The 19694-nt window shown below is 41.4% G+C and overlaps 1 protein-coding gene across 3 annotated transcripts; it reads right to left on the reverse strand.

Moving 5' to 3' along the window:
* Positions 1 to 3537: 3537 nt before the first annotated feature.
* On the reverse strand, positions 3538 to 19631 carry Slu7 (SLU7 homolog, splicing factor). Of its 3 annotated transcripts, XM_055610712.1 has the most exons (17): positions 19561 to 19631; positions 16816 to 16911; positions 15692 to 15877; positions 14942 to 15095; positions 14545 to 14625; positions 14113 to 14277; positions 12545 to 12613; positions 10842 to 10889; positions 10530 to 10661; positions 10194 to 10291; positions 10003 to 10070; positions 9398 to 9537; positions 8513 to 8674; positions 6919 to 7023; positions 6485 to 6556; positions 6266 to 6379; positions 3538 to 5693 (listed from the first exon to the last, which is right to left on the reverse strand). In XM_055610712.1, the coding sequence occupies exons 3-17, from the start codon at positions 15859 to 15861 to the stop codon at positions 5514 to 5516; spliced, it is 1758 nt and encodes a 585-aa protein (XP_055466687.1). In that variant the 5' UTR covers positions 15862 to 15877; positions 16816 to 16911; positions 19561 to 19631; the 3' UTR covers positions 3538 to 5513. The 3 variants fall into 3 exon arrangements, with proteins under 3 accessions (XP_055466687.1, XP_055466686.1, XP_055466688.1); XM_055610711.1 differs by lacking the exon at positions 16816 to 16911; XM_055610713.1 differs by lacking the exons at positions 16816 to 16911; positions 19561 to 19631 and adding an exon at positions 16002 to 16454.
* Between the last annotated feature and the right edge of the window lie 63 nt (positions 19632 to 19694).

Genomic DNA, 19694 nt, shown 5'->3' on the forward strand with positions numbered 1-19694 from the left:
TTCTTAACATGTTTGTACAGCAAGGGAGTCACTGAGCCAATAACTGAATCCATTTGTTATACATTTGTAGAACAAAGGAATGTAAGCTTAGGTCTCTTTGTTCTTAGAAGCTAAAGCAAAAAGACAGTGAATTACACGGCAGCTTTATACTGGCCTTTAAATTCACATGGACATTGGAAGCTTCTAATTTACCTTTCAAATTGCTTCATAAGTATTAAAGTCAAACTTAGAACTGTTTTTCTTTAACTTACAGCTCAAAAGTCTGCAGAATAAGTGTCCAGAATCTGTGCTTTTTTTTTTTTTTCCTGTTCTGCCTTATTATTGTTGTTAGTTATTTTTTTACAATTTATTTATTTTGTATCCCAGTTGTAGCCCTGTTCCTCATCTCCTCCTGGTCCCCCCCCTCCCCCCCCTCTTTCTCCTCTCTCCCTCTTCCCTAGTCCACTGATAGGGGAAGTCCTCCTCCCTTTTGTCTGACCCTAGCCTATCATGTCCTATCAGGACTGCCTAGATCCTCTTTCTCTGTGGGCTGGCTAGGTTGCCCCACCAGGGAGAAGTGGTCAAGAAACGGGCAACCAAGTTCATGTCAGAGACTGTCTGCTCTCCCCTCACTAGGGAACCCACGTGGAGACTGAGCTGTCTATGGACTAAATCTGAGCAGGGAGTCTATTTCCTCTCTATGTATGGTCTTTGGTTGATGCATGAGTCTCTGCAGTCCCCACTGGGTGCAGCTTTTATTGGCTTTGTTGGTCTCCTTGTGTGGCTCCTGTCCCCTCCAGGTCCTTCTACATATCCCTTCTTCCATCAGACTCCCTGCTTTCTGTCCAAAGCCGGAGTCTGCGCTCTTAACTGAATTATATAATTCAAGTATTGTGAAGTTTGTACTTTAGAAACATATATGTGGTTTTGATTCTCGCTGGCTTATGACTGAATGCATACAGGGCCTGGAGCTAACCGGCTCCACCAGAGTTCTGTCTAGCAATTTTAAAACATCATAAGTCCAGGGCAGGATTGTAAATTTGAGTTAATACCTTTATCTTTAAAAAAAAAAAAAGATTTATTATTTTAAAATTGTGTGTGTGTGTGTTTGTGTGCATGCCCAGCAGATGCCTGTGTGGAGGCCAGAGATCTTTGCTTCACTGGTGGTTGTGAGTCTCCCCCTGTGGATGCTGGAAACAGAACTGAATCCTCTCTAAGAGCAATACACCCCTTAAATGCTAACCCACATCTTTAGCCCTAATACCTTTTCTGTGTTTAATGTCATCTGGTATCTCAGCACGTTTGCTTCCACCCCAATCTTCAGACAGCGACACCTACTGGTTATAAGCTACCATCGTCTGCCTGAACTACATATGTGAGAAAAACTTCAGAAAAGACATACAATTGATCTGTGCCCATAGGCATATTATTATCTGAAATTTATTGTTTTTTTTTAATTTTTTTTATTTTTAATTTGTATGTGTTTTATGGATGTGTGAATGTCATATGTATGTAGGCCATCTTATTTATAATTTATACTCTGGCCCTCAAAACAATCGAAGCTGTCTTAGAAAAATCTATAAGGAAAGGTGCGATGTGAGGAAATCAGGGTGAAAGACGTGGTGCATGGAAACAGCTGGGGTCAGCGCACACTAGTCCACGGCAACTGACTGGAACTCTGGGTAAAAACAAGGTCCTCTCATCTTCCTACAGAACTGTGCTCAGAATCTCTGCGATGAGGCGCAGGAAGCTTTCGGAAGCTTGCTGACTTGGAGCACTAAAGTAATTAAAAAACACAGACTGAATAATGTACAGGATATTTATCAGCATTATCGTGTGTACAGCCTGGGAGAGAAGGGAGTGGACACTGAGTCTAACTCCCAAAGGCAAAACTAGAAGCATGTGTCATGTAAGGCCTTCCTCCTCCTGCTGTATTGCTTCATAACCAATGATGTTATTAGGAATTGATTAGCCTCCCAGTAACAACCCTCACAGAGAAGAGAGGGGTCACTGTCAGTTTGTCCTTAAGTATGGGTGATCCTCTCTGCTTGGCTCAGTTCCTAACCTATCATACCATATTTAATGTTCTGGTGTTTGTTTGTTTATTTAATTTGTTTTTTTAAAAGTAATTATTTAATTCATTTTGATAATATTTATTTCTTTCATATTTAATAAGCTCACCCTAAAAGACAATTTTAATTATTTAGATAGAATTTAAATTTTTTTTTTTTTTTTTTTTTTTTTTTACAAGAAAGGGTGAGCTTATTAAGCAGTAAGTCTCAGAGGTGGAAAACATTCTAGCCCTAGGTTAGATTGTATGGAGGCTAGAAGCTTCCAGGACTAGGCCTAGGTTAGAAGACAGAGGCAGTAAGCACCTGAGGCAACAACTGAAGAAGAAAAATAAAAATTCTTTTTTACAGAAAACTGATGGATGAAAGACAAGAAAAAGCCCCGAGTTCGATTCCCAGTACTCCAAATTGGACATGATGGTACACACTTGTAACCTCAGCACTCAGAAATTAGAGGCAGGAAGATCAGGAGTTCAAGGTCATCAACTACATGGTGTGTTTGAAGCCAGCCGGTTTAGATAAAAAGAATATCACAAAGTGAAATGTTTTGTACCTTTATAAAGCATGTATTGAAGCAAAATAAAACAAAACAAAACACCTTGAATGTGAATGTTCACAGTATAGAAACGTCTGTGTGCACAGGAATACATTCATCAAACTGCACTTGTTTTTTTTTTTTAATAATTTATTTATTTTTCTAAGACAGGTCTCACCGTACAGCCTTGGTTGACCTAGAACTGTCCATTGAGACCTTATCTACCACTTTCCGGTGTTGGAGAGGCAGAGGATGTAAGCTTGACCGTATCAACAGCCACGGCAGGAGTGGGAACGTGGTCCGGGCGACAGCTTCTGAGGCAGCCGCCTGGGAACCTGGCTTTATCACCTGCAGGCTCGTACCTTTCGATCCTAGTGGGGATGGCGGGACCTATCTTCCGGGTCTGCTGGGTAGTTTAATTAGGAGAACACAGGAAATAACTTAATTGCTTAGGCTTTCAAGTGTTAGCGAACTGGTGCCCTGCAGCCCGGCTCCAGCCTAGGTGAGGTTGAGGATGCTCAGAAACCAGTTTCAGGGTCCAGTTCTGTTGTGATCAACTTGGAGCCCAGGACCTCAGGATCTGTAGGTCTGCTCTCCAGCAGGACTCTGAGAGCATGGTCTACTCTCAGAATTCTGCCTGAGCCCTCCTGCTACAAGCTGGCCAGGGTTCCATCCCAGGCCTGGAGCTTCCTGGTACAAGGTGTGGCTGCTAACAGGCGCAGTGGTGACGGGCTGAGAGTGTTTTAAGATGCTTGTGCTATGTCCGGCCTGGGTTTTAAAGGTGTGAACTGTGGCTGTCAAAGGGCCTCAGCTTTGGGAGGAGTTAGGCTTTGAACATGGAGATGATAAAAGCTCCAGTAATTGGCAAGAAGTCAACCCATGTTTTTCAGCATGCCTATAACCTATTTCTCTACCAAATAGTTGAACGATACTACAGAGAACTCACAGCCTAAATACTCTCAATTACATCTTTATTAAAAAGATAGTACACAAAATAAGACACCATTAGCTGACTTTGGGTTTTGGTGCCTGTGCTACAGTAGGGCTAGAACAACACAATTTTGGCCTTCATGATCAGGAATCTATTTGCATTATAATTTTGTGTGTGTGTGTGTGGGGGGGGGGGGGGGTAAAAGCATCGCTTATGTGTAGACGTCAAGAGAACAACTTGTTCCTCAGGTGCTGCTCTCTGGCCTGGCACTTGCAGATTTGGCTGAGCTAGCTGGTCTTTGAGCCTCAGGTACTTGTCTCTGCCTCCCCAGGGCAGGGATTATAAGCACACACCACCGCATCTGGCTGGCCTTTCTTTCTCTTTAACCCTGGGGTTCAAACTCATGTTTGCAAAGCAAGGCCTTCTCAGACTGAGCTAATCCTCCAGGCCTGCATTGCAGTTTTAATCTCAGTCTGAATACTGACATGTATAGACAGGTATTTGGTAATTTGAGTAAGATGCTTTTCTTCTGTGTGTGAGGTGCATCCTTGAAGTCAGTTTGGAACACATCTGTTGAGTACTCAGATCATGTTCTCATAATCTTACTGTGTCAGCATTGTCTTTGCCATGTTTTTGGGTAAGGATGGCTGAAGACCACAGCAGTATCAGCTATGAATATACAAGGAAGCCACCCTTAAGACATTTTAGAAGAATCTTCAGTTTCAGGTTTTTCTGTTTTTCAGATTTTATCAATTGGCACCTGCTGGGTATGCAGATGTCTCAGATCTTTTGTAACTGTTACAAAACCCAGAATTAAATAACATACAGTAGTAAAAAACCATATCCTCTACCACAGAAGGGATTTCTATGTCTAAACGTTCATGTTAAGCAACTTAAGTGTGAAGCAGTCAATGCTGACCATTAAAAGATGTAAGATATTAAGGAAACACATGAAAATCCAATGTCTAAAAACCAAATGAAAAATAGATTTATTATTTGGATTACGGGGGACATAGTTATTTACATGCCCTGTAGATTTTCTTCCAGCAATGCAGATGATGGTAGAATATTTGTTGTTTAAAACCAAGAAAATCTTAGAAGGCAAAACCAAATGCTCTAATATAACTGCAAATTATGGTGTTAAATTACTAGTGATTTCATTTCTGGAACTGCTAGTGATTTAAGAATGGAGCTTTGGCTTTGAGAGAACATACATATGTGCTGCTACATACAAGAGACCTGAAGACTGACAGCACACAGCTGGAGACATAGCTATGGAACTGATGACTTTTTTTTTTTTTTTTTAATTTGAGACCATCTTGCTATATAGCCTAGGACAGCCTCAAAATCTTTCATTTTGAGACGAAGACTCCGTCATGTAGTGCAGGCTGACCTCTAACTTGCTATGTAGCTGAGGGTGGCTCTAGCCTCAGTCTCCTGAGGGCTAGGATTACAGGTGTGCACCACCACACATGGCTGACTCTCGATCTCCCTGCCTCTACCACTCTCGGGTGCTGCCATCACAGGTATCAGCATGCCAGGCTCCACAAGATGCTTGGGAGAAAGACAGCCAAAATCTCTTTCTAGTTCACTAATTATGATGGATGATTAAAAAAAAAAAAAAAAAAAAAAAAGATTTATTTATTATTTAGCCTGCATGTACACCTGCATGCCAGAAGAGGGCACCAGATCTCACTATAGATGGTTATGAGCAGCCATTCTGTTGCTGGGAATTGAACTCAGAACCTTTGGAAGAACAGCCAGTGCTCCTAACCTCTGAGCCATCTCTCTAGCCCTACAATAGATGATTTTAACCTTAACCACAACTGTGTGCTCTTGCTTGCTTGCTTTGTTTCTTGACTGTGGAGAAGAATGATTTTGAGACTCCAGAAAGATTTATTAATTTCAGGCAGCAAAAGGAGAAACGATGATTTTCAGTCTGTAATCAGCAAGGAGCTGAAGAGAACATGCTGTGTATGTGCCCGATCCTGTCTAGTTACTACTGTCCCAGGAAAGAAGCCATGGGGTCATCTGGCCTCTGCCGTTTCATCCTGTAGGCCTCCATTTCCTCTTCAGTGGGCTCCCGGGCTTCATATATGCTATTGTAAGGCCGCTTCCGCTCATCAATCTGCATGATCTCCTTTACATGAAGGAGGCGAGCCTCCTCGGCATTCAGTGCCTATAGTGAGACGTGGAAAATAAGCACATCAAATCTCCATCACATGGCTTTTTGTTCAAAGAACAAATGTTCAAAGACCTCATGGAATATAAGTGCTATATCAAGCCCCACTATTCTGAAAGAATATAGGAGCCAGTTCCTGCACTGTGAAACTGCAACTAGTTACTATTTGGCTCATTTGGTAATTTCCACAGAGTACAAAATGTTCTGCAATATTTTTTAATCAGGTAAAGAAATTCTGTTGAGGGGCTGGTGAGATGGCTCAGTGGGTAAAGGCCATTGCTGCCCAGCCTGATGGCTCCAGTTCAATCTCCACAATCCACACGACAGAAGAAGAGAACCAACTCCTGCCAGTTGCCTTCTGACCTCTTTATGGGTACGTACACGCACGCACGCACGCACGCATGTCCAGTAATGCTCAGATTCACAAAACTGCCATTGATGTGACCTGAGCAAACAACCCTCACTCTGGGTTGTTCCTCATTTTCAGGCAAGAATGATTAGCCCCAAGGTCCCTACAGACGATGAACCCTGCTGCTTGTCACTTTTACTACTTAGATGTCACACGGTACCTTTTTCAGTTTCTCCTGTTTCCTGTCCTCATCATCACTGTCGGAACTGCTCTTTCGGTGTTTCTTCTTCTTCTTTTTCTTCTTCTTCTCTTCTTTCAGTTTCTCCTGATGCAGCTGACAGGGAGAATTGAAAGGCCATGTGAACACAGAACTCTGGCACACGTTTCAACATTCCCCCCTCAGGACTTAACAATTCAGAACAGAGGATTACATACTGACCTCCATGAGGGTTTGTGGTTTCTTCACAGACTCTTCTCCAGTTGCATCATTTGTAATACATTCCTCTGAATTCTGTGGGAAAAGAAATATAACGAGTTGAAAACTATAGTTCTGAATCATTTGAAGAACAGGTTAGAATGTGAAACATGGGAAGACACGGTTTATACAGGGTTTAGCTTTCTTATACTTTAAGAACTAGAGGATAGGGGCTGGGGGCGTGGCTTGGTTGGCAGAATCCTTGCTCAGCCTGCAAAGTCCCGGGCTCCATCCCTAGCATCTCCTAAAGCTCAGCATCTGGGAGGTGGCAGCCATACTCGGAAGCTCAAGGTCATCCTTGGCCTGAGTGACTTCACAGCTAGCCAAGCCTACAAGAAATCCCGGCTCAACTCCTTACTGATCTCCGCAAGAAGAAAAACTAGAGGGTAATTACTTACACTACTCTCCTTCCCGGCTTCTCCAGTACAATAGGAATACTTGAAAAAAGAGTGACAGCATTTGTATCCCCAGCGGCCTTCTTTCCAGTAAGATCCCCAGATGTGCTGCAGAGATATACACAAGAGAGTATTTGGATAGCAGCCTGATATTTGGCTGATAGGATATAAAATGTATTTTCAAAGAACAATACTCCATTTTTTGGAAAATAAAGACAGACAAAGGGCTAATGTCAAAACTTGAGAAGTTGGTACTGTAATTATGATGGTCTAAGTTCTATTCTCAGAAGCCTGCACCAGGCATGATGGCCCATGACTATAATCCCAGCACTTGAGGCAGAAGAGGTAACAATTAAATTTGAGCCAGCCTGGGGCTACGTGGTAAGACTGTCTCAATAAACTGACTCCCAAGAAAAGTCTACGAAAATATTTAGCATACTTGATTTCACTTAAGGTACAGGGCATCGTAAACCCATGTTTTTACTGTAATTGGCTCTTGCTGAATAGCGCGTATACCCTTGTTAAATTACATTATGTTGACAATTTGTAAGTTCTGTCTGGTTCATTCCACTCTTCACAGTACAGCTATAGGTTATAAGGTTTTTTATTCTTGATGTAAAAGCAATTTGGTCAATTTAGGTTCACAACAAATAGAGTCAAGACTCTATCTTAGTGGCAGAACATGGCTAAGCACCTATGAAACCCTGAGTTCAATCCCTAGCACCAGAAAAATACATATATACATAAATATGCATTATGGTGTAATGCACAAACCTACTACACATTCTTGCCAAAATATTTAGGTTCTACTTAATCTAGGCTTTGGATGTAAATTCTTGTTTTAAGACCTATAGGGAACAGAAGGAAAGTCATGACACTACTACTAGCAAACAGCCAAATACAGAATATAAGACAGTTTACATGATAAGTGGCCAGATCTGGTAAATGACCACTGTCTTGAAAACAGACAGGAAAAGAGACAACCACCAGCAAGTAAATCATCAACACAGACTTAACTGGACTTGGCGAAACGTAGCTATCAAAAGTATTTTTGTGTATAGGTTTTAAAAAGTAAGGACGGGGCCAGCAAGATGGCTCAAAGGGTAATGTGTTCAGCACACAAGGCTGGTGCACCTGAGTGGAACCCTGGGATGCACATTTAAAAGTGGAGGAGAAAGCCAACTCCACAAACTGATGTGTGCGTGTGTATAATCTCAGTAAGGCTACATGAACTAAGAGTTACGTCAGTTTTCTGAGGCATAACAGGGTAGCAGGACTATCTAGAATTCTCATTTTTAGAAGATATGTGATAAGAGTGTTTATGAGTGAAGTGTCAGATGGGCAATTTCCAAGTATTTCTGCCCCAAATTTAGTAAATACAGAATGCGTATGTGAATGTGTGTTTATATACATACTAGTGTACATTCAAACCTAGACAAAGAATAAATGGTATAAGAGACAAAAAATGTTTTGATTCTGGGTGAGCATGCAGGTATAAAAAATTCATAAAGCAAAGCTAAAATGCCAACAACAAAAAAAGAAAGCAATGGTTAATCATGACGCTACATTGGGAAGCAGTAAGGAGCTGGGCACTGACCGTGTGGTTATTGATCTTCACATCCTCCTCGTACTTGGAGCAGGCGACAGCCCGCTCCTGGCCTTTAATGACTGTCCCATGCCTGGAGTACTCCACATAGTCTTCTGTCTGAGCTAACAGCAGCTCAGCTGGGGGAGCATCCAAGTGTTCTTGGCCACCGTACTAAAAGGACATTGGGCATTATTAAATATATTTTATAACTAAAGTTTTATATCAAATCTTTATGGAATGGTTTAATTTCAATGAGAATGAACTAATGAACTTTTTTTTTTTTTTTTTTTTTACTAGCCTTCCTGAGAAAATGGTGAAAAAAGTATCACCAATTCTTCCAGGTAAGTAACATGTTTTTGTCATGAGTTATCTGATAAGCGAGATAGGTTTCAAGATGGCCTTAAGTTCCTCTTTTTTAGGTGCACATCTGATATCCTTTGCCTCATGACTTTACTGGTTCTCCCATCAATAGATGGGAGACAATTTCTCCATCCCTGGAGTCTGGATGTGATTATGTTACTTTCTTCCACCAATGGGAAGCTACAAAAGTGATGAAAGCACAGGTGTGTTCTGTGCACTGGGGCGTACATTTTGTAGCTGTGTTGGAACCCTAAGAAAGCATTATCGAATGCTGGGACAGGATATAAGGAGACAAGACTATGTGATGCAGACTTGAGCAGTCGTGGATCAGGGGCTCCAGCTTCCATAAAGAAGTGTGAGAAAAAAAAAAAACAGATGTTTATCTTAATTACTACATCTTGGGAGGGGCATCCGTAACTGCTACAAAAGTCTACACAACTAAGTCAGTGCGGGGACAGGACTACGCCTCCTGGGCTAAAAGGAACTCTTCGTACTGTATACCGGTTAATGCTTAAAGTCATTTTTTAGTGGTACCTTTTCCAGGATGCTTTCTTTCTGCTGTTCTTTGAAGTCTTCTTTTTTGACCTTGAAGGACTTATACAGCAGCTCTAGTTTTGTAGGGTCTGCCTGGAGATGTACTTCAGATCCCTTGTCATAGGCTTCCCAAGCAAACACTAGAGTAATTCAAAGTATTTCAATGAGTTGATAGCTCACTGAGGTTTTTTTTTCCTTCTCCTTTTAGTAAGCTTTCCATAACTGCTAACAGTGCCTCTCTCATCACCTCTCCTTCTTTTATCCCCCCATCTGCTTGCTTTTTCTGAGACAGTTGACTCAAACAAGTGGCAATCCTCCTGCCTTCGTCTCCCCAATACCAGGGCCATAAATATATGCCATTATGCCTGTTTATAATCCACAATATCTTTTTTTTTTTTTACATTTATCTGTGTGTGCAAATGCATATGATCACTCATGCCATATAACATCTAAGAGGTCAGAGGACAACTTAGTCCTCTCTGTTTACCATGGAGACACTGGGACAGAACTCAGGTCATCAAGCCTGATGGCAGGCACCTCTAGCCATCTTGTTGGTCCTCATCCCTGAAGCTTATATAAGGCCTTGGTATAGAAGAAATACTTACGCTGTGTTTGAGCCATTGAAATGGTATCTCCTGTGTATCGAACAAAGTTGTCTCCAGCGTAACTCACTCTGTAAGCACAGATTTTAAAAAGCTGTCTCAGAGATTGTTTTCCTTCAAGAAAAACTCATTCACAAAATGAAAGCACTGCCTCCTCTTCCTCTGAAGTCTGTAAAGTTTAACTGGATACTTACTCATCTGGATTCTTTCCTGCATTGGCGTAAGGATTCTCTCTCATCGCTCTAGTTTTTGGATCATAGTAGGCAGAATTTGGATCTAAATTTCTCAAATACTAGAAAAAAAATATTTAAAGACTAAATTAACATTTATTTATAGCAAGGAGGGGTTCAGCTGGAAGAGGAGTAGTTTCTGATCAACTAAACGTCCATGTACATTTCTGTACATGAAAAGTGGCTGATGCCGTCCTTTGCAGTGACTTATCACACCAATCAAACCACACAGACACTGCAGAGCAGAGGAAAGCACAGAAACACTATCGTCAAAGCTGAGGTCAGGCTGACAACACTTACTTTTGCAATATCTTCACGAATCCTGAGATTCCGAACAGTAATGCGTCTCTTAGAGTCGAAATTCTGCCCTGGCATGTCAATATCATCTGCATATTTGTCCTCATCCTCATCTTCACTGTTATGATCCTTTTCCTGAAAGAAGAGTGGAGGACAAGAAAACTAAACAAAAAACAGCAGCACCCAAGTCTTGTTTTCCTTTCCCTTTAAACAAAGGTTTATTTGTGTGATTTAAAGCTATTATTATGACTACGGTTACAACGAGCCATTGAAACTAAAAGGAAGATGCAGCCAGAAAAGCCAAGTATGTATTACCATCTGAGAATTGGGTTCCTCTTCTCCCCACTGGTGTTTTGGAGAATTCTGTATCAGGAAGGAAGGAAAATCATTTGTAAATCTCTTTCACTTTTACTGATTACTTAGCATTTTAAAAACATATAATATACACAGGTATAGGTGATTGGTACAGTGTGTGCTTAGCATGCACCAGGCCCTGGGTTTGATCCCTAGCACCGAAAAGGAAGGAATGGAAAGAAAAAGGGGGAAGGAGGAAGAAGGGAGGGAGGAAAGGAAGAATGGCTGGTTCATTTCAACTCAGTAAGCTCTCAGACTTTTCAGTTGTACCAAGCACATATATTCTGACGTAAGTATGCTAACGTGAGTGAACACTTTATTAGTCTCTACAAAATCAGAAAACAAATAGATTTTATCGATGTAGAATGGCTTTTATGTGTATGTGTCTGTGTGTGTGCTGTGTGTGTGCATTGCCTTGGAGGTCAGAAGAGAATATTGGATTGCTTGGAGCTGGGGTCACAGACAGCTGTAAGCTGCCTGATGTGGGTGCTGGAAGCTGAACTCACGGGCTCTGAAAGGCAAGTGCTCTTAATCACTAAACCACCTCTCCAGCCTCTTGCTATACACTTATAATCATACAAAGTAATAGGAAGATGAAGATGAAGAAAGAACCCGATACATACTCATTTCCATTTGTTTCATCTTTAGATGAATCATAGTTCTTAACCTGGACTAGTTTTTTTTGTATTTATTTAGTATTGTGTCAGCACATGCCAGTGACTACATGTGGAGGTCAGAGGACAACTCTGTGAAGTTCATTTTCTCCTTCCACCTTTAGATGGGTTCTGGGGCTTAAAGCCAAGTTGCCAAGCTTGCAAGGCAAGTGTCTTTTCCCATTGAACCATCTCACTGGGCCCAAACCTCACTAGTTTTTAAAAATCAAGTCTAGGGCTGGAGAGATGGCTCAGAGGTGAAGAGCATTGGTTGCTCTTTCAGAAGTCCTGAGTTCAATTCCCAGCAACCACATGGTGGCTTAAGACTATCTATAATGAGATCTGGTGCTCTCTTCTGGCGTGCAGGTGTACATGCAGGGAAAATACTGCATATATAATACGTTAAAAATCAAATCCAAACAAAAAATGCTGTCAGAATGTTTGCAATTTAGGTTTAAACCCCACCAACATCACATATGCAAAAAGTCAGAGGAAAAAAAAAAAAGAAAAAGAAACCTGGCTTTATGGGCCTTTTTCTATGGTGGTCCTCTATTTTTTCATATATCACTAAAATATATGATAGCTAATATTGCTAACATGGTCTTAATAAATCTGTTTTAGGAATGAAGGCTGCGTGTATGCAGTGCCCTTCTGTGCTTAGGAGATGGAGAGAAGTTCAGTTCCTTCCTAACTGGAGATATAGAAAATAAATTCTTGTTCTAAGCTTTATTTCATTGTTTTAAAATGAAATAAAGTTAGTGATTCTCAACCTTCCTATTGCTGCTACCCTTTAATACAGCTCCTCATGTTGTGGTAACCCCCATTCATAAAATTATTTTTGCTGCTATTTCAGAACTGTAATTTTGCGACTGTTATGAATCATAATATAAATATCTGTTTTCTAATTGTCTTAGGTGACCACTGTGAAAGGGTTGTTCAACCCCCAAAGGAGCCATGACTCTATAGGTTGAGAACCACTGTTTTACTTGAGTATCTTGTATCTTTACTTACGGCTTGTTCCACTAATTTTCCAGAAGCTAATTCTTCTTGGAGTTTCTGAGCTTTCAATGTTCGTTTTGCCTTAAAAAAAAAAAAGACATTTAAATTTTACTTATAACATCTCAATGGCCATTTGGATTGTATACACTTAAAATGAGTGATTTCAGTGCTTTAAGACATGGTCATTAGAGCTAAGGGTGGCTATAGAAGATTGTGTCTTAAAAAATGAAAGAAGAAAGAAGCAAAAACAAGAAAAAAGAAAGAAGAAACAGAAAGAAAAAAAGAAGACAAAGAGAAGAAGAAAAGGGCTCAGAGAGTTAGAGCCTTGCATGAACAAGCTTTGACGTAAGAAGAGGCAGGAGAGCAACAGTAATCGCAGAGAGTGAGCCCCAGCTACAGTGGCAGACGCTACGGACTCCCGATGACGGGCTGACTAATCTCAACCAGGCTCGGGTTACTATGGATTTCAATGTTCAGGAAGACATGAAATGGAGATCTCTGGGTGCTGTCTCATGAGCTTGCCAGGCATGGTGGCACATGTCCATAATCCTAGTGTACAGGAGGAAGAGGCTTAGAACATCCTTGGCTACATAGCTATAGAATTATGGGAAGTTCGAGGTCAGCCAGGGTTACATGTAACCCTTAAAAATGAAAACAAAACGTGATAGAAGCTAACCCCCAAAACTAAAATTCAGGATCTTAAATATAATCAGTAATTTCTTTAAAAAAAAAAAAAAAAGGCAGAATAGACTACTGTTCTGAATTTGGGTAAGAAGGTAGAAAGGTAGAATCATTGTTAAAAAACAAAAACAAAACAACAACAACAAAAAAACAAAACAAAACTGGTTAGAATAAAAGCCAGTTTTCTGAAACAGACTACCTATCCTTACAGGGTACGTGAGAGCACCATAAAGCAGCCTTAGACACAAGTTCTAGCCTAGGGGCAAAGACCTCAGAACTTCAAAAAGCCAAAAGTAGCAGAATATGGTGATGTACACCTTTCTTTAATCCTGGCACTCAGGAGGCAGGTAGGCAGATCTCTGTGAGGCTTAGGCTAGCCTGATCTGCATAGTGAGATTTAGAAAAGCAAGGCTTACACAGTAAGACTGACATAAGTAAGTAAAAGAATGAACAAATGAATGAATGAATGAACAAAAGAATGATCTGCATGTCTGTCTGTTCTTACATGGCTAGTACCTTTGGTCACACTGGAACTAAAGAATAAAAGCCTCAAGAAACTGCTGCCAGCCAGGTGTGGTGGTACTTGCCTTTAATCCCAGCATTTGGGAAACAGAGGTAGGAGTTCAAGGCCAGCAAGGTCCAGGATAGCTGGCACTATATAGAGACACTGTTACAAAAAAAGAAAAACACAAAAACAAAAACAAAAAGAAGGAAAGAGAAGCTGCTGCTAAATCGGGCCACTACACTGTTTTCACCATTGAATTAGACACGTAACTATATGGAATGAAACGACACCAATCTCCTAGTGCCCTAAGATTCAAAAGAATGTTGTTGTCGGGCTAGAAACACAGCAGAACAGATCTTCTCTAGGGAAGAGGAAAGGCAAGGAAGTAGCTCACCAGATCAACCTTGGCGTACTCCTCAACAATTTTCATGTGCTCCTCTGGATTGTAGCCATTCCACCGGTCTCTCTTCCCGTCATAGTCGAACATCAGCTGGGGCTGGATGTGCTCATCTGGAGCGATGTCGGTACCCGTGAATTTAGCTCCCACCCGCCTTGGCCTCTGAAAGACAGCACATCTTTTCCTAAAATCTTGCAGCACAGAGAAAGAGTTCATGCAACTTTTACAGAGTTGGGGTAGACATACTGTGGCATTTTTTAGTCTATAATTACCAGGCTCTCTTTGGGCAAGAAACGATGATGCCAGACTAATTTTATCCAATTAATTTTTATTCTTCTAAAATAATTTAATGAAAACAGAAGTTCTCTAACAAGGGAAAAATAAAAAGGTTTGCTGACAGTTTCCCAACAGGCTCAGAGCTAAACTTACCTCAAAGCAATCTTTCTTCTTGTGTGTCATGGCCCCACAATTTTCACATGCCCCTTTGCGGTACTTGGTAGTTATAGAATTCTATTAAAGATCAGAGATAAACAAAACAGACGTCTTATATATCAGTCATTTAAAAATAACTTTGGCTCTACTTTGTCTACTGAATGACTTTATTTGTTAAAAAGAAGACCATGTAGTCTTTCTTTTCTGAGATAACCAAGTTTAAGGATTTCAATAATATAAAATTGATGTAAGAAAGACTGTCACTAACACTGTATACACAGTGACTTCCAAGTGTCACATAATGGCTTCCTGCTTTAAACAGCATCACATTAAAGTTCTTAAGTTCCTCACAGTATATCTCCACCCACAAAAGGACACATAGGTTGCCACGCACCTCCTTTACGCCTCTCTTGTACCATTCCCCAGATGAACTGAATTGCTTCTGTTTCTCTGGCTGTGGTCTCTGATGCTTTAAAGTGGGTCTTTTGGATGGGTCAATGTACCATGGAACCGAAGAAATATACTGAGGGATATGAGGGTTGATATCTCTGTAATAAAATTTAAGCGAAACTGTAAAGAAGACAGTTTGAAAATGGCATTTTAACCACAGGGCAGTGGGCACAGAGGCTGAGAACAGAAATCCTGCAGTGGGAAGGGAGGGAAGAGGGCCTCTATCTCCATTAGCAGAAGAACTAAAAGTAAGGATGCAGGTTACAGTACATCGAGTAACTTTCTAGTCAAGATGCTGAGACTAAAGGAACAACTGAACGGAGCCAGAGGAGGGAAGGCAAGAAGGGATTAAGAGAGCTCCATCTATTAGAGCTGGAAGTTAAATTAGTGCCCAAAGACAACTGATTAAAATAACCACAGAGGCATTATTATGCAGAGATGTGAAAAATTCAAAAAGGATGTAAAAGAAGCCACTTTAGACTTGGGAGTGAAAAAGGTAAAAAGGGATAACTGTTATTCATTATGGGCTTTTCAGTATTATTTGGCTACTAAACCATATACATATGAGTTTGATAAGATAAGAAAGAAGAATAAAAATTCTGCAAATAATAAAGGACAGTTTCTACCAAAGCAAAGGGTGAGAACCTGATGAAGTGGGTGTAGATTTAAGCAGATCATGCAGGAAAAGACTTACTTTCCTTCCTCATCAACTTCTGCAGGAGCATTGCCCAGCTTTCTCTGTTCTTCTAGCTCCTTCTTTTTCCTCCAGTCTTCCCGGGTCATCTTCTTTGGCTCCTCCAAACTCATTTCTTTTGACCCTGACAGGGGTGTGGCATTAACCGTATCCACAGCTGCTGCCGACATGATGAACTGGCTTCCTCTAAGAAAGAAAGAATTTTTTACAGTAAAGGAGGCCTTCAGGAATATGTCCGCTGAGACTACTGGAGCAGGTCCTAATGATACACATTGTGAATTTTATCCTTCATTTTTTTCCTCCCTCTTACTTTACAAACTTTTTGTGGCGTTGTGATCACAAAACTGGGTCCTTGCAGCACTAAACAGCAGTCTCTCGTCTCATGCATTTGTATTCTTTCAAAGGGCCTGTAAAGAAGAGCTTCTTCACATTTTAAAATTACATTTTATTTGTTTTGTGTGCATGTGAGTGGGAGGGTAGGGCAGGGATTGAGTATGCCATGGCTGTATGGGGTGGTCAGAGGTCAACTTGTAGGCACTGGTTCTGTCCAGTTGAGATGTGGGTCCCAGGAATCAAACCCAGGTCATCAAAGTTGGTAGTAAATGCCTTTATCTGCTGAGCCATCTCACTAGTTCTAAGGGTTTCTTTCTCTTCCTCAAAAGGATCTACAAACTGGGTGGTGTAATATACAACTTTAATCTTGCACGTGGAAAGCAGAGGCATGTGCAAATTTGGGAGTTGGAGGCTAGTCTGGTCTACATACAGAATCCATGGCTAGCCAAGGCTCTATAATGAAACTTTGTCTCAAAGAAAAAAAATAATATCTTTACATATTCTCAGCACAAGTTCTCAACACTGCAATTTATAAATTGAGAAAGCCATGTATATAAAATTTCAAGACTTTCATACAGATGTTCCTAAATTAGCCCTCCTGTATGTCTCCAACTTTTCTATCACAGTCTAAAATTACAGAGGCCCCACTGTTCCCCTTGAAGGCCTAATGCCCTAACAACCACCAGAGTTCAGGGGCTGGGGATGAAGCTTCAGTTGATAGAGAATTTGCCTAGCATGTACAGAAGTTTGATTCTCAGTGTGGAAAAAAACCAGGCATGGTGGGTACACACCTGTGATCCAGCAATCTGGAATGAATACAGGATCAGAAGTTCAAGGTCATCCTTGGCTATATAGAGCGTTCAAAACCAACCTGCGCTACATGAGACCTTGTCAGAAGGAAATATAGATGGGTCAGTCTACATTCAGGGATGCCTAGCAACACACACACACACAAACACATGGGAATGGGGGGAGGAGAGGGAAGAGAAAGAGCACGTGCGCGAGAGACCTATATTCACAGTGTCTCTATTTCTATACCTTCTGTACTCCTCAACCGCAGTCACTCTGACTTAGCTTCCGTTCCCAACCATGCTAATGAAAACTACTATTACTAAATAAACTAAATTAATGCTAATCAATGTGCTAAACCCACAGGATATCTTTCAGTTCCCTTCCTTCCTTTTGTCAGATTCTTAATCCTTGACTTCTACAACACATTAACATTTTTTCCTGTACCTCTTCTGTTCTTGACTCCCTTTCAGGCTCATCTGTAGCCCACATTTACTTAGATACTGATTCCTTATGGTGTGGCCAGAGCCTCACTCATTGCTCTAAACAATACCAGTTTCCAAGATTCAGGAGGAGGAGGATCTCACTACTGGGGTTCCACGTTATTTCTCTGCTCCAGAATTTCCGTTTGATCTTCAAATCCATTCAACTGTGTACATAAAGCCTCAGAGCTACGCATCCACAACATACCTTCAACTCCTGGCCTTTCCTGTGAAATTGAGCCTCCTTTCACTGACAGCTCTTCCTCCTATACCTATTTCGGCTTATCCCCCTACCTGCGTCATGACTAACAAGAATTTTTACTTTCTAAATAGCACTGCTACTTACCTACTCCTTTCATATTGAATGCTGCAACCGTTTAGTACAAGTTGTGACTTTTTGAGGCTCATGGATCTCTTCTGATCCTGCCCAATTTTTTCCATACTATTCAGTTTAAGTTTTCAAAATACAAATCTGATCACATGCCCCACTGCTCAAGCTCAAAAATCTCTCCAAAGCAGTATGCTCCCAGAGAAAAGTAGTGACAGCAACTTATGTAAGTCTTTGTTTTGTTTTTTTTTTAATTCTTTGTTTTTGAGTAACAGTATTAAAGAGCTAAAAAGGGCAATGGTGGTAAATGCCTATTACTCAGGAGGACCATATCTGTAAGGCCACAACAGGCTACATAGCAAGATTCTGACAAAAACATACACAAAAGGAAACAACCCAGCTTTCACAAAACACTCTTAACTAAATATTTCCAACACAGCATAATTCCAATTTTCAATAAACTAAAAACAAAAACCTAAAAAACCCAAAAGAACAAAACCCAAAAACAAACCCAACAATTTTAAAAACCATTATGGATTTTAAACTTATCTGGACCAGCCACATTTTCCATCTCAACAGCCACGTGCGGCTAGCATCTATTATACTGGAAAGTGCAGAGCCCATGGATGCTATCACTCCTACTCTATAGGCCAACACTTAAAACATCATCAGCCAAGGTCTGGTACCTGGTTTCCAGCCCCACATCTAACAGACTGACTCACTCTGACTGAACCCCCACCCCACTTTCTCCCTGCAAGCCACACCCCTCCCCAGGCTTTCTTTAGTGGTCCTCCTGCAGTCAATGGGCATTTATACAACTCTTTCTCAATGCTAAGTGCTTAGAGACTAGAAGACTATGATGCTGCTCAAAGTGTTCTCTTTTGCGTTTGACCCACTGAAAATATCCATAGGTTTTTTTTGTTTTTTTTTTTGTTATTGTTGTTTGTTTGTTCTGAGACGGAATATCCCACAGGTTAGGCTGCTCTTGAACTCACTCTATAGTAGAAGGAAAAACGTCTGATCCTCCTGCCTCTATCTCCCAAGCACTGCATTTACTGGATTTATAGGCATGTACCATCACCATGCCTGGTTCTCTATTGAAGTTTGTGAAGGGGGCAGGAGAGATGGCTTAGGCAGCACATTCTGCTCCCGTCGAGGACCTAGTTCAGTTCTCAGCATCGACATCAGGAGGCTCACGACGGTCTGTAACTCCAGCAGCCCACCCACCACCTAGTTATACACATAATTACAAGAAAATGGGTTTTAAAAAATATAAAGCGTTAGAAATGGTGGTAGCCTAAGTACACCGGGAGGGAAAGAGGACACTTAACAGATTCAATCACCTTCATTTTAATAATTACCACTTCTTTAGTAATCTTTACAACAAGCGAGGTTAACAAGTTTGGGGAGTTTAACACCTTCAGCCAACAAGACATTAGCAAGAGAGACGGATCTGAAACCTAAGCCTGCCTTTACTGTTGGTCCTTTAAATCATGTTAGGCACCAGAGACATTCAGAATCACCACAGGCTGAAGTGCTGTCATTAGATTACACTGCTCTGCGGAGGGTCCCTACTTTCTCCGGGTTAGAAGATTAAAAACTCCCACTCCCCGAAAGCTACAGACACTCTCCTTTTGACCCTCACATTTTCTCCGTAAAATAAGATCATCTCCATCTAACGAGAAAAACTAAACATCAAAGGCATGCTTTTGGGGACTGAGAGATCAGCGCTGCCCGAGACGTCCCGCCCACAGTGACCAGGACTTGAGAACTCAGTCTCCATCCGGCTGGACGCTAAGGTGGCGCCTAAATCCCAGGCCGCGGTCTCCTCCCGGGTCCGCAATACGACGGCGGCTCGTCACCGGGAAGACCCGCTGCAGAGAAGGCCCGCTCCCCGGGGTCCCCTTCGTCTGCTCAGTCTCGGAACCCTAACTTACCCAGCTCTGCCACAGAGTACTCCAAAACCATCCGCCAGCAACGCGGCGACCCGGTAATGTTTACTTCCGGGTTCCTGCAGCGCAGGAATAACTTCCGGAAGTGCGGCGCCTGCGCACTCGCAAGCGCTTGGCAA

This window comes from Psammomys obesus, unplaced genomic scaffold (assembly GCF_907164565.1).
Source record: "Psammomys obesus unplaced genomic scaffold, mPsaObe1.curated_primary_1811, whole genome shotgun sequence".
Taxonomy (NCBI): Eukaryota; Metazoa; Chordata; class Mammalia; order Rodentia; family Muridae; genus Psammomys; species Psammomys obesus.

What these genes read in the sequence shown, in the direction of transcription:
- Slu7 (XM_055610711.1), bottom strand. Translation starts at nt 15,861, where the DNA reads ATGTCGGCAGCAGCTGTGGATACGGTTAATGCCACACCCCTGTCAGGG. An exon ending in GAAAATTAGTGGAACAAGCC is followed by an intron (nt 10,890 to 12,544) that starts GTAAGTAAAGAT and finishes TTCCTGATACAG; the next exon opens with AATTCTCCAAAACACCAGTG. An exon ending in TTCAATGGCTCAAACACAGC is followed by an intron (nt 9,538 to 10,002) that starts GTAAGTATTTCT and finishes GAATTACTCTAG; the next exon opens with TGTTTGCTTGGGAAGCCTAT.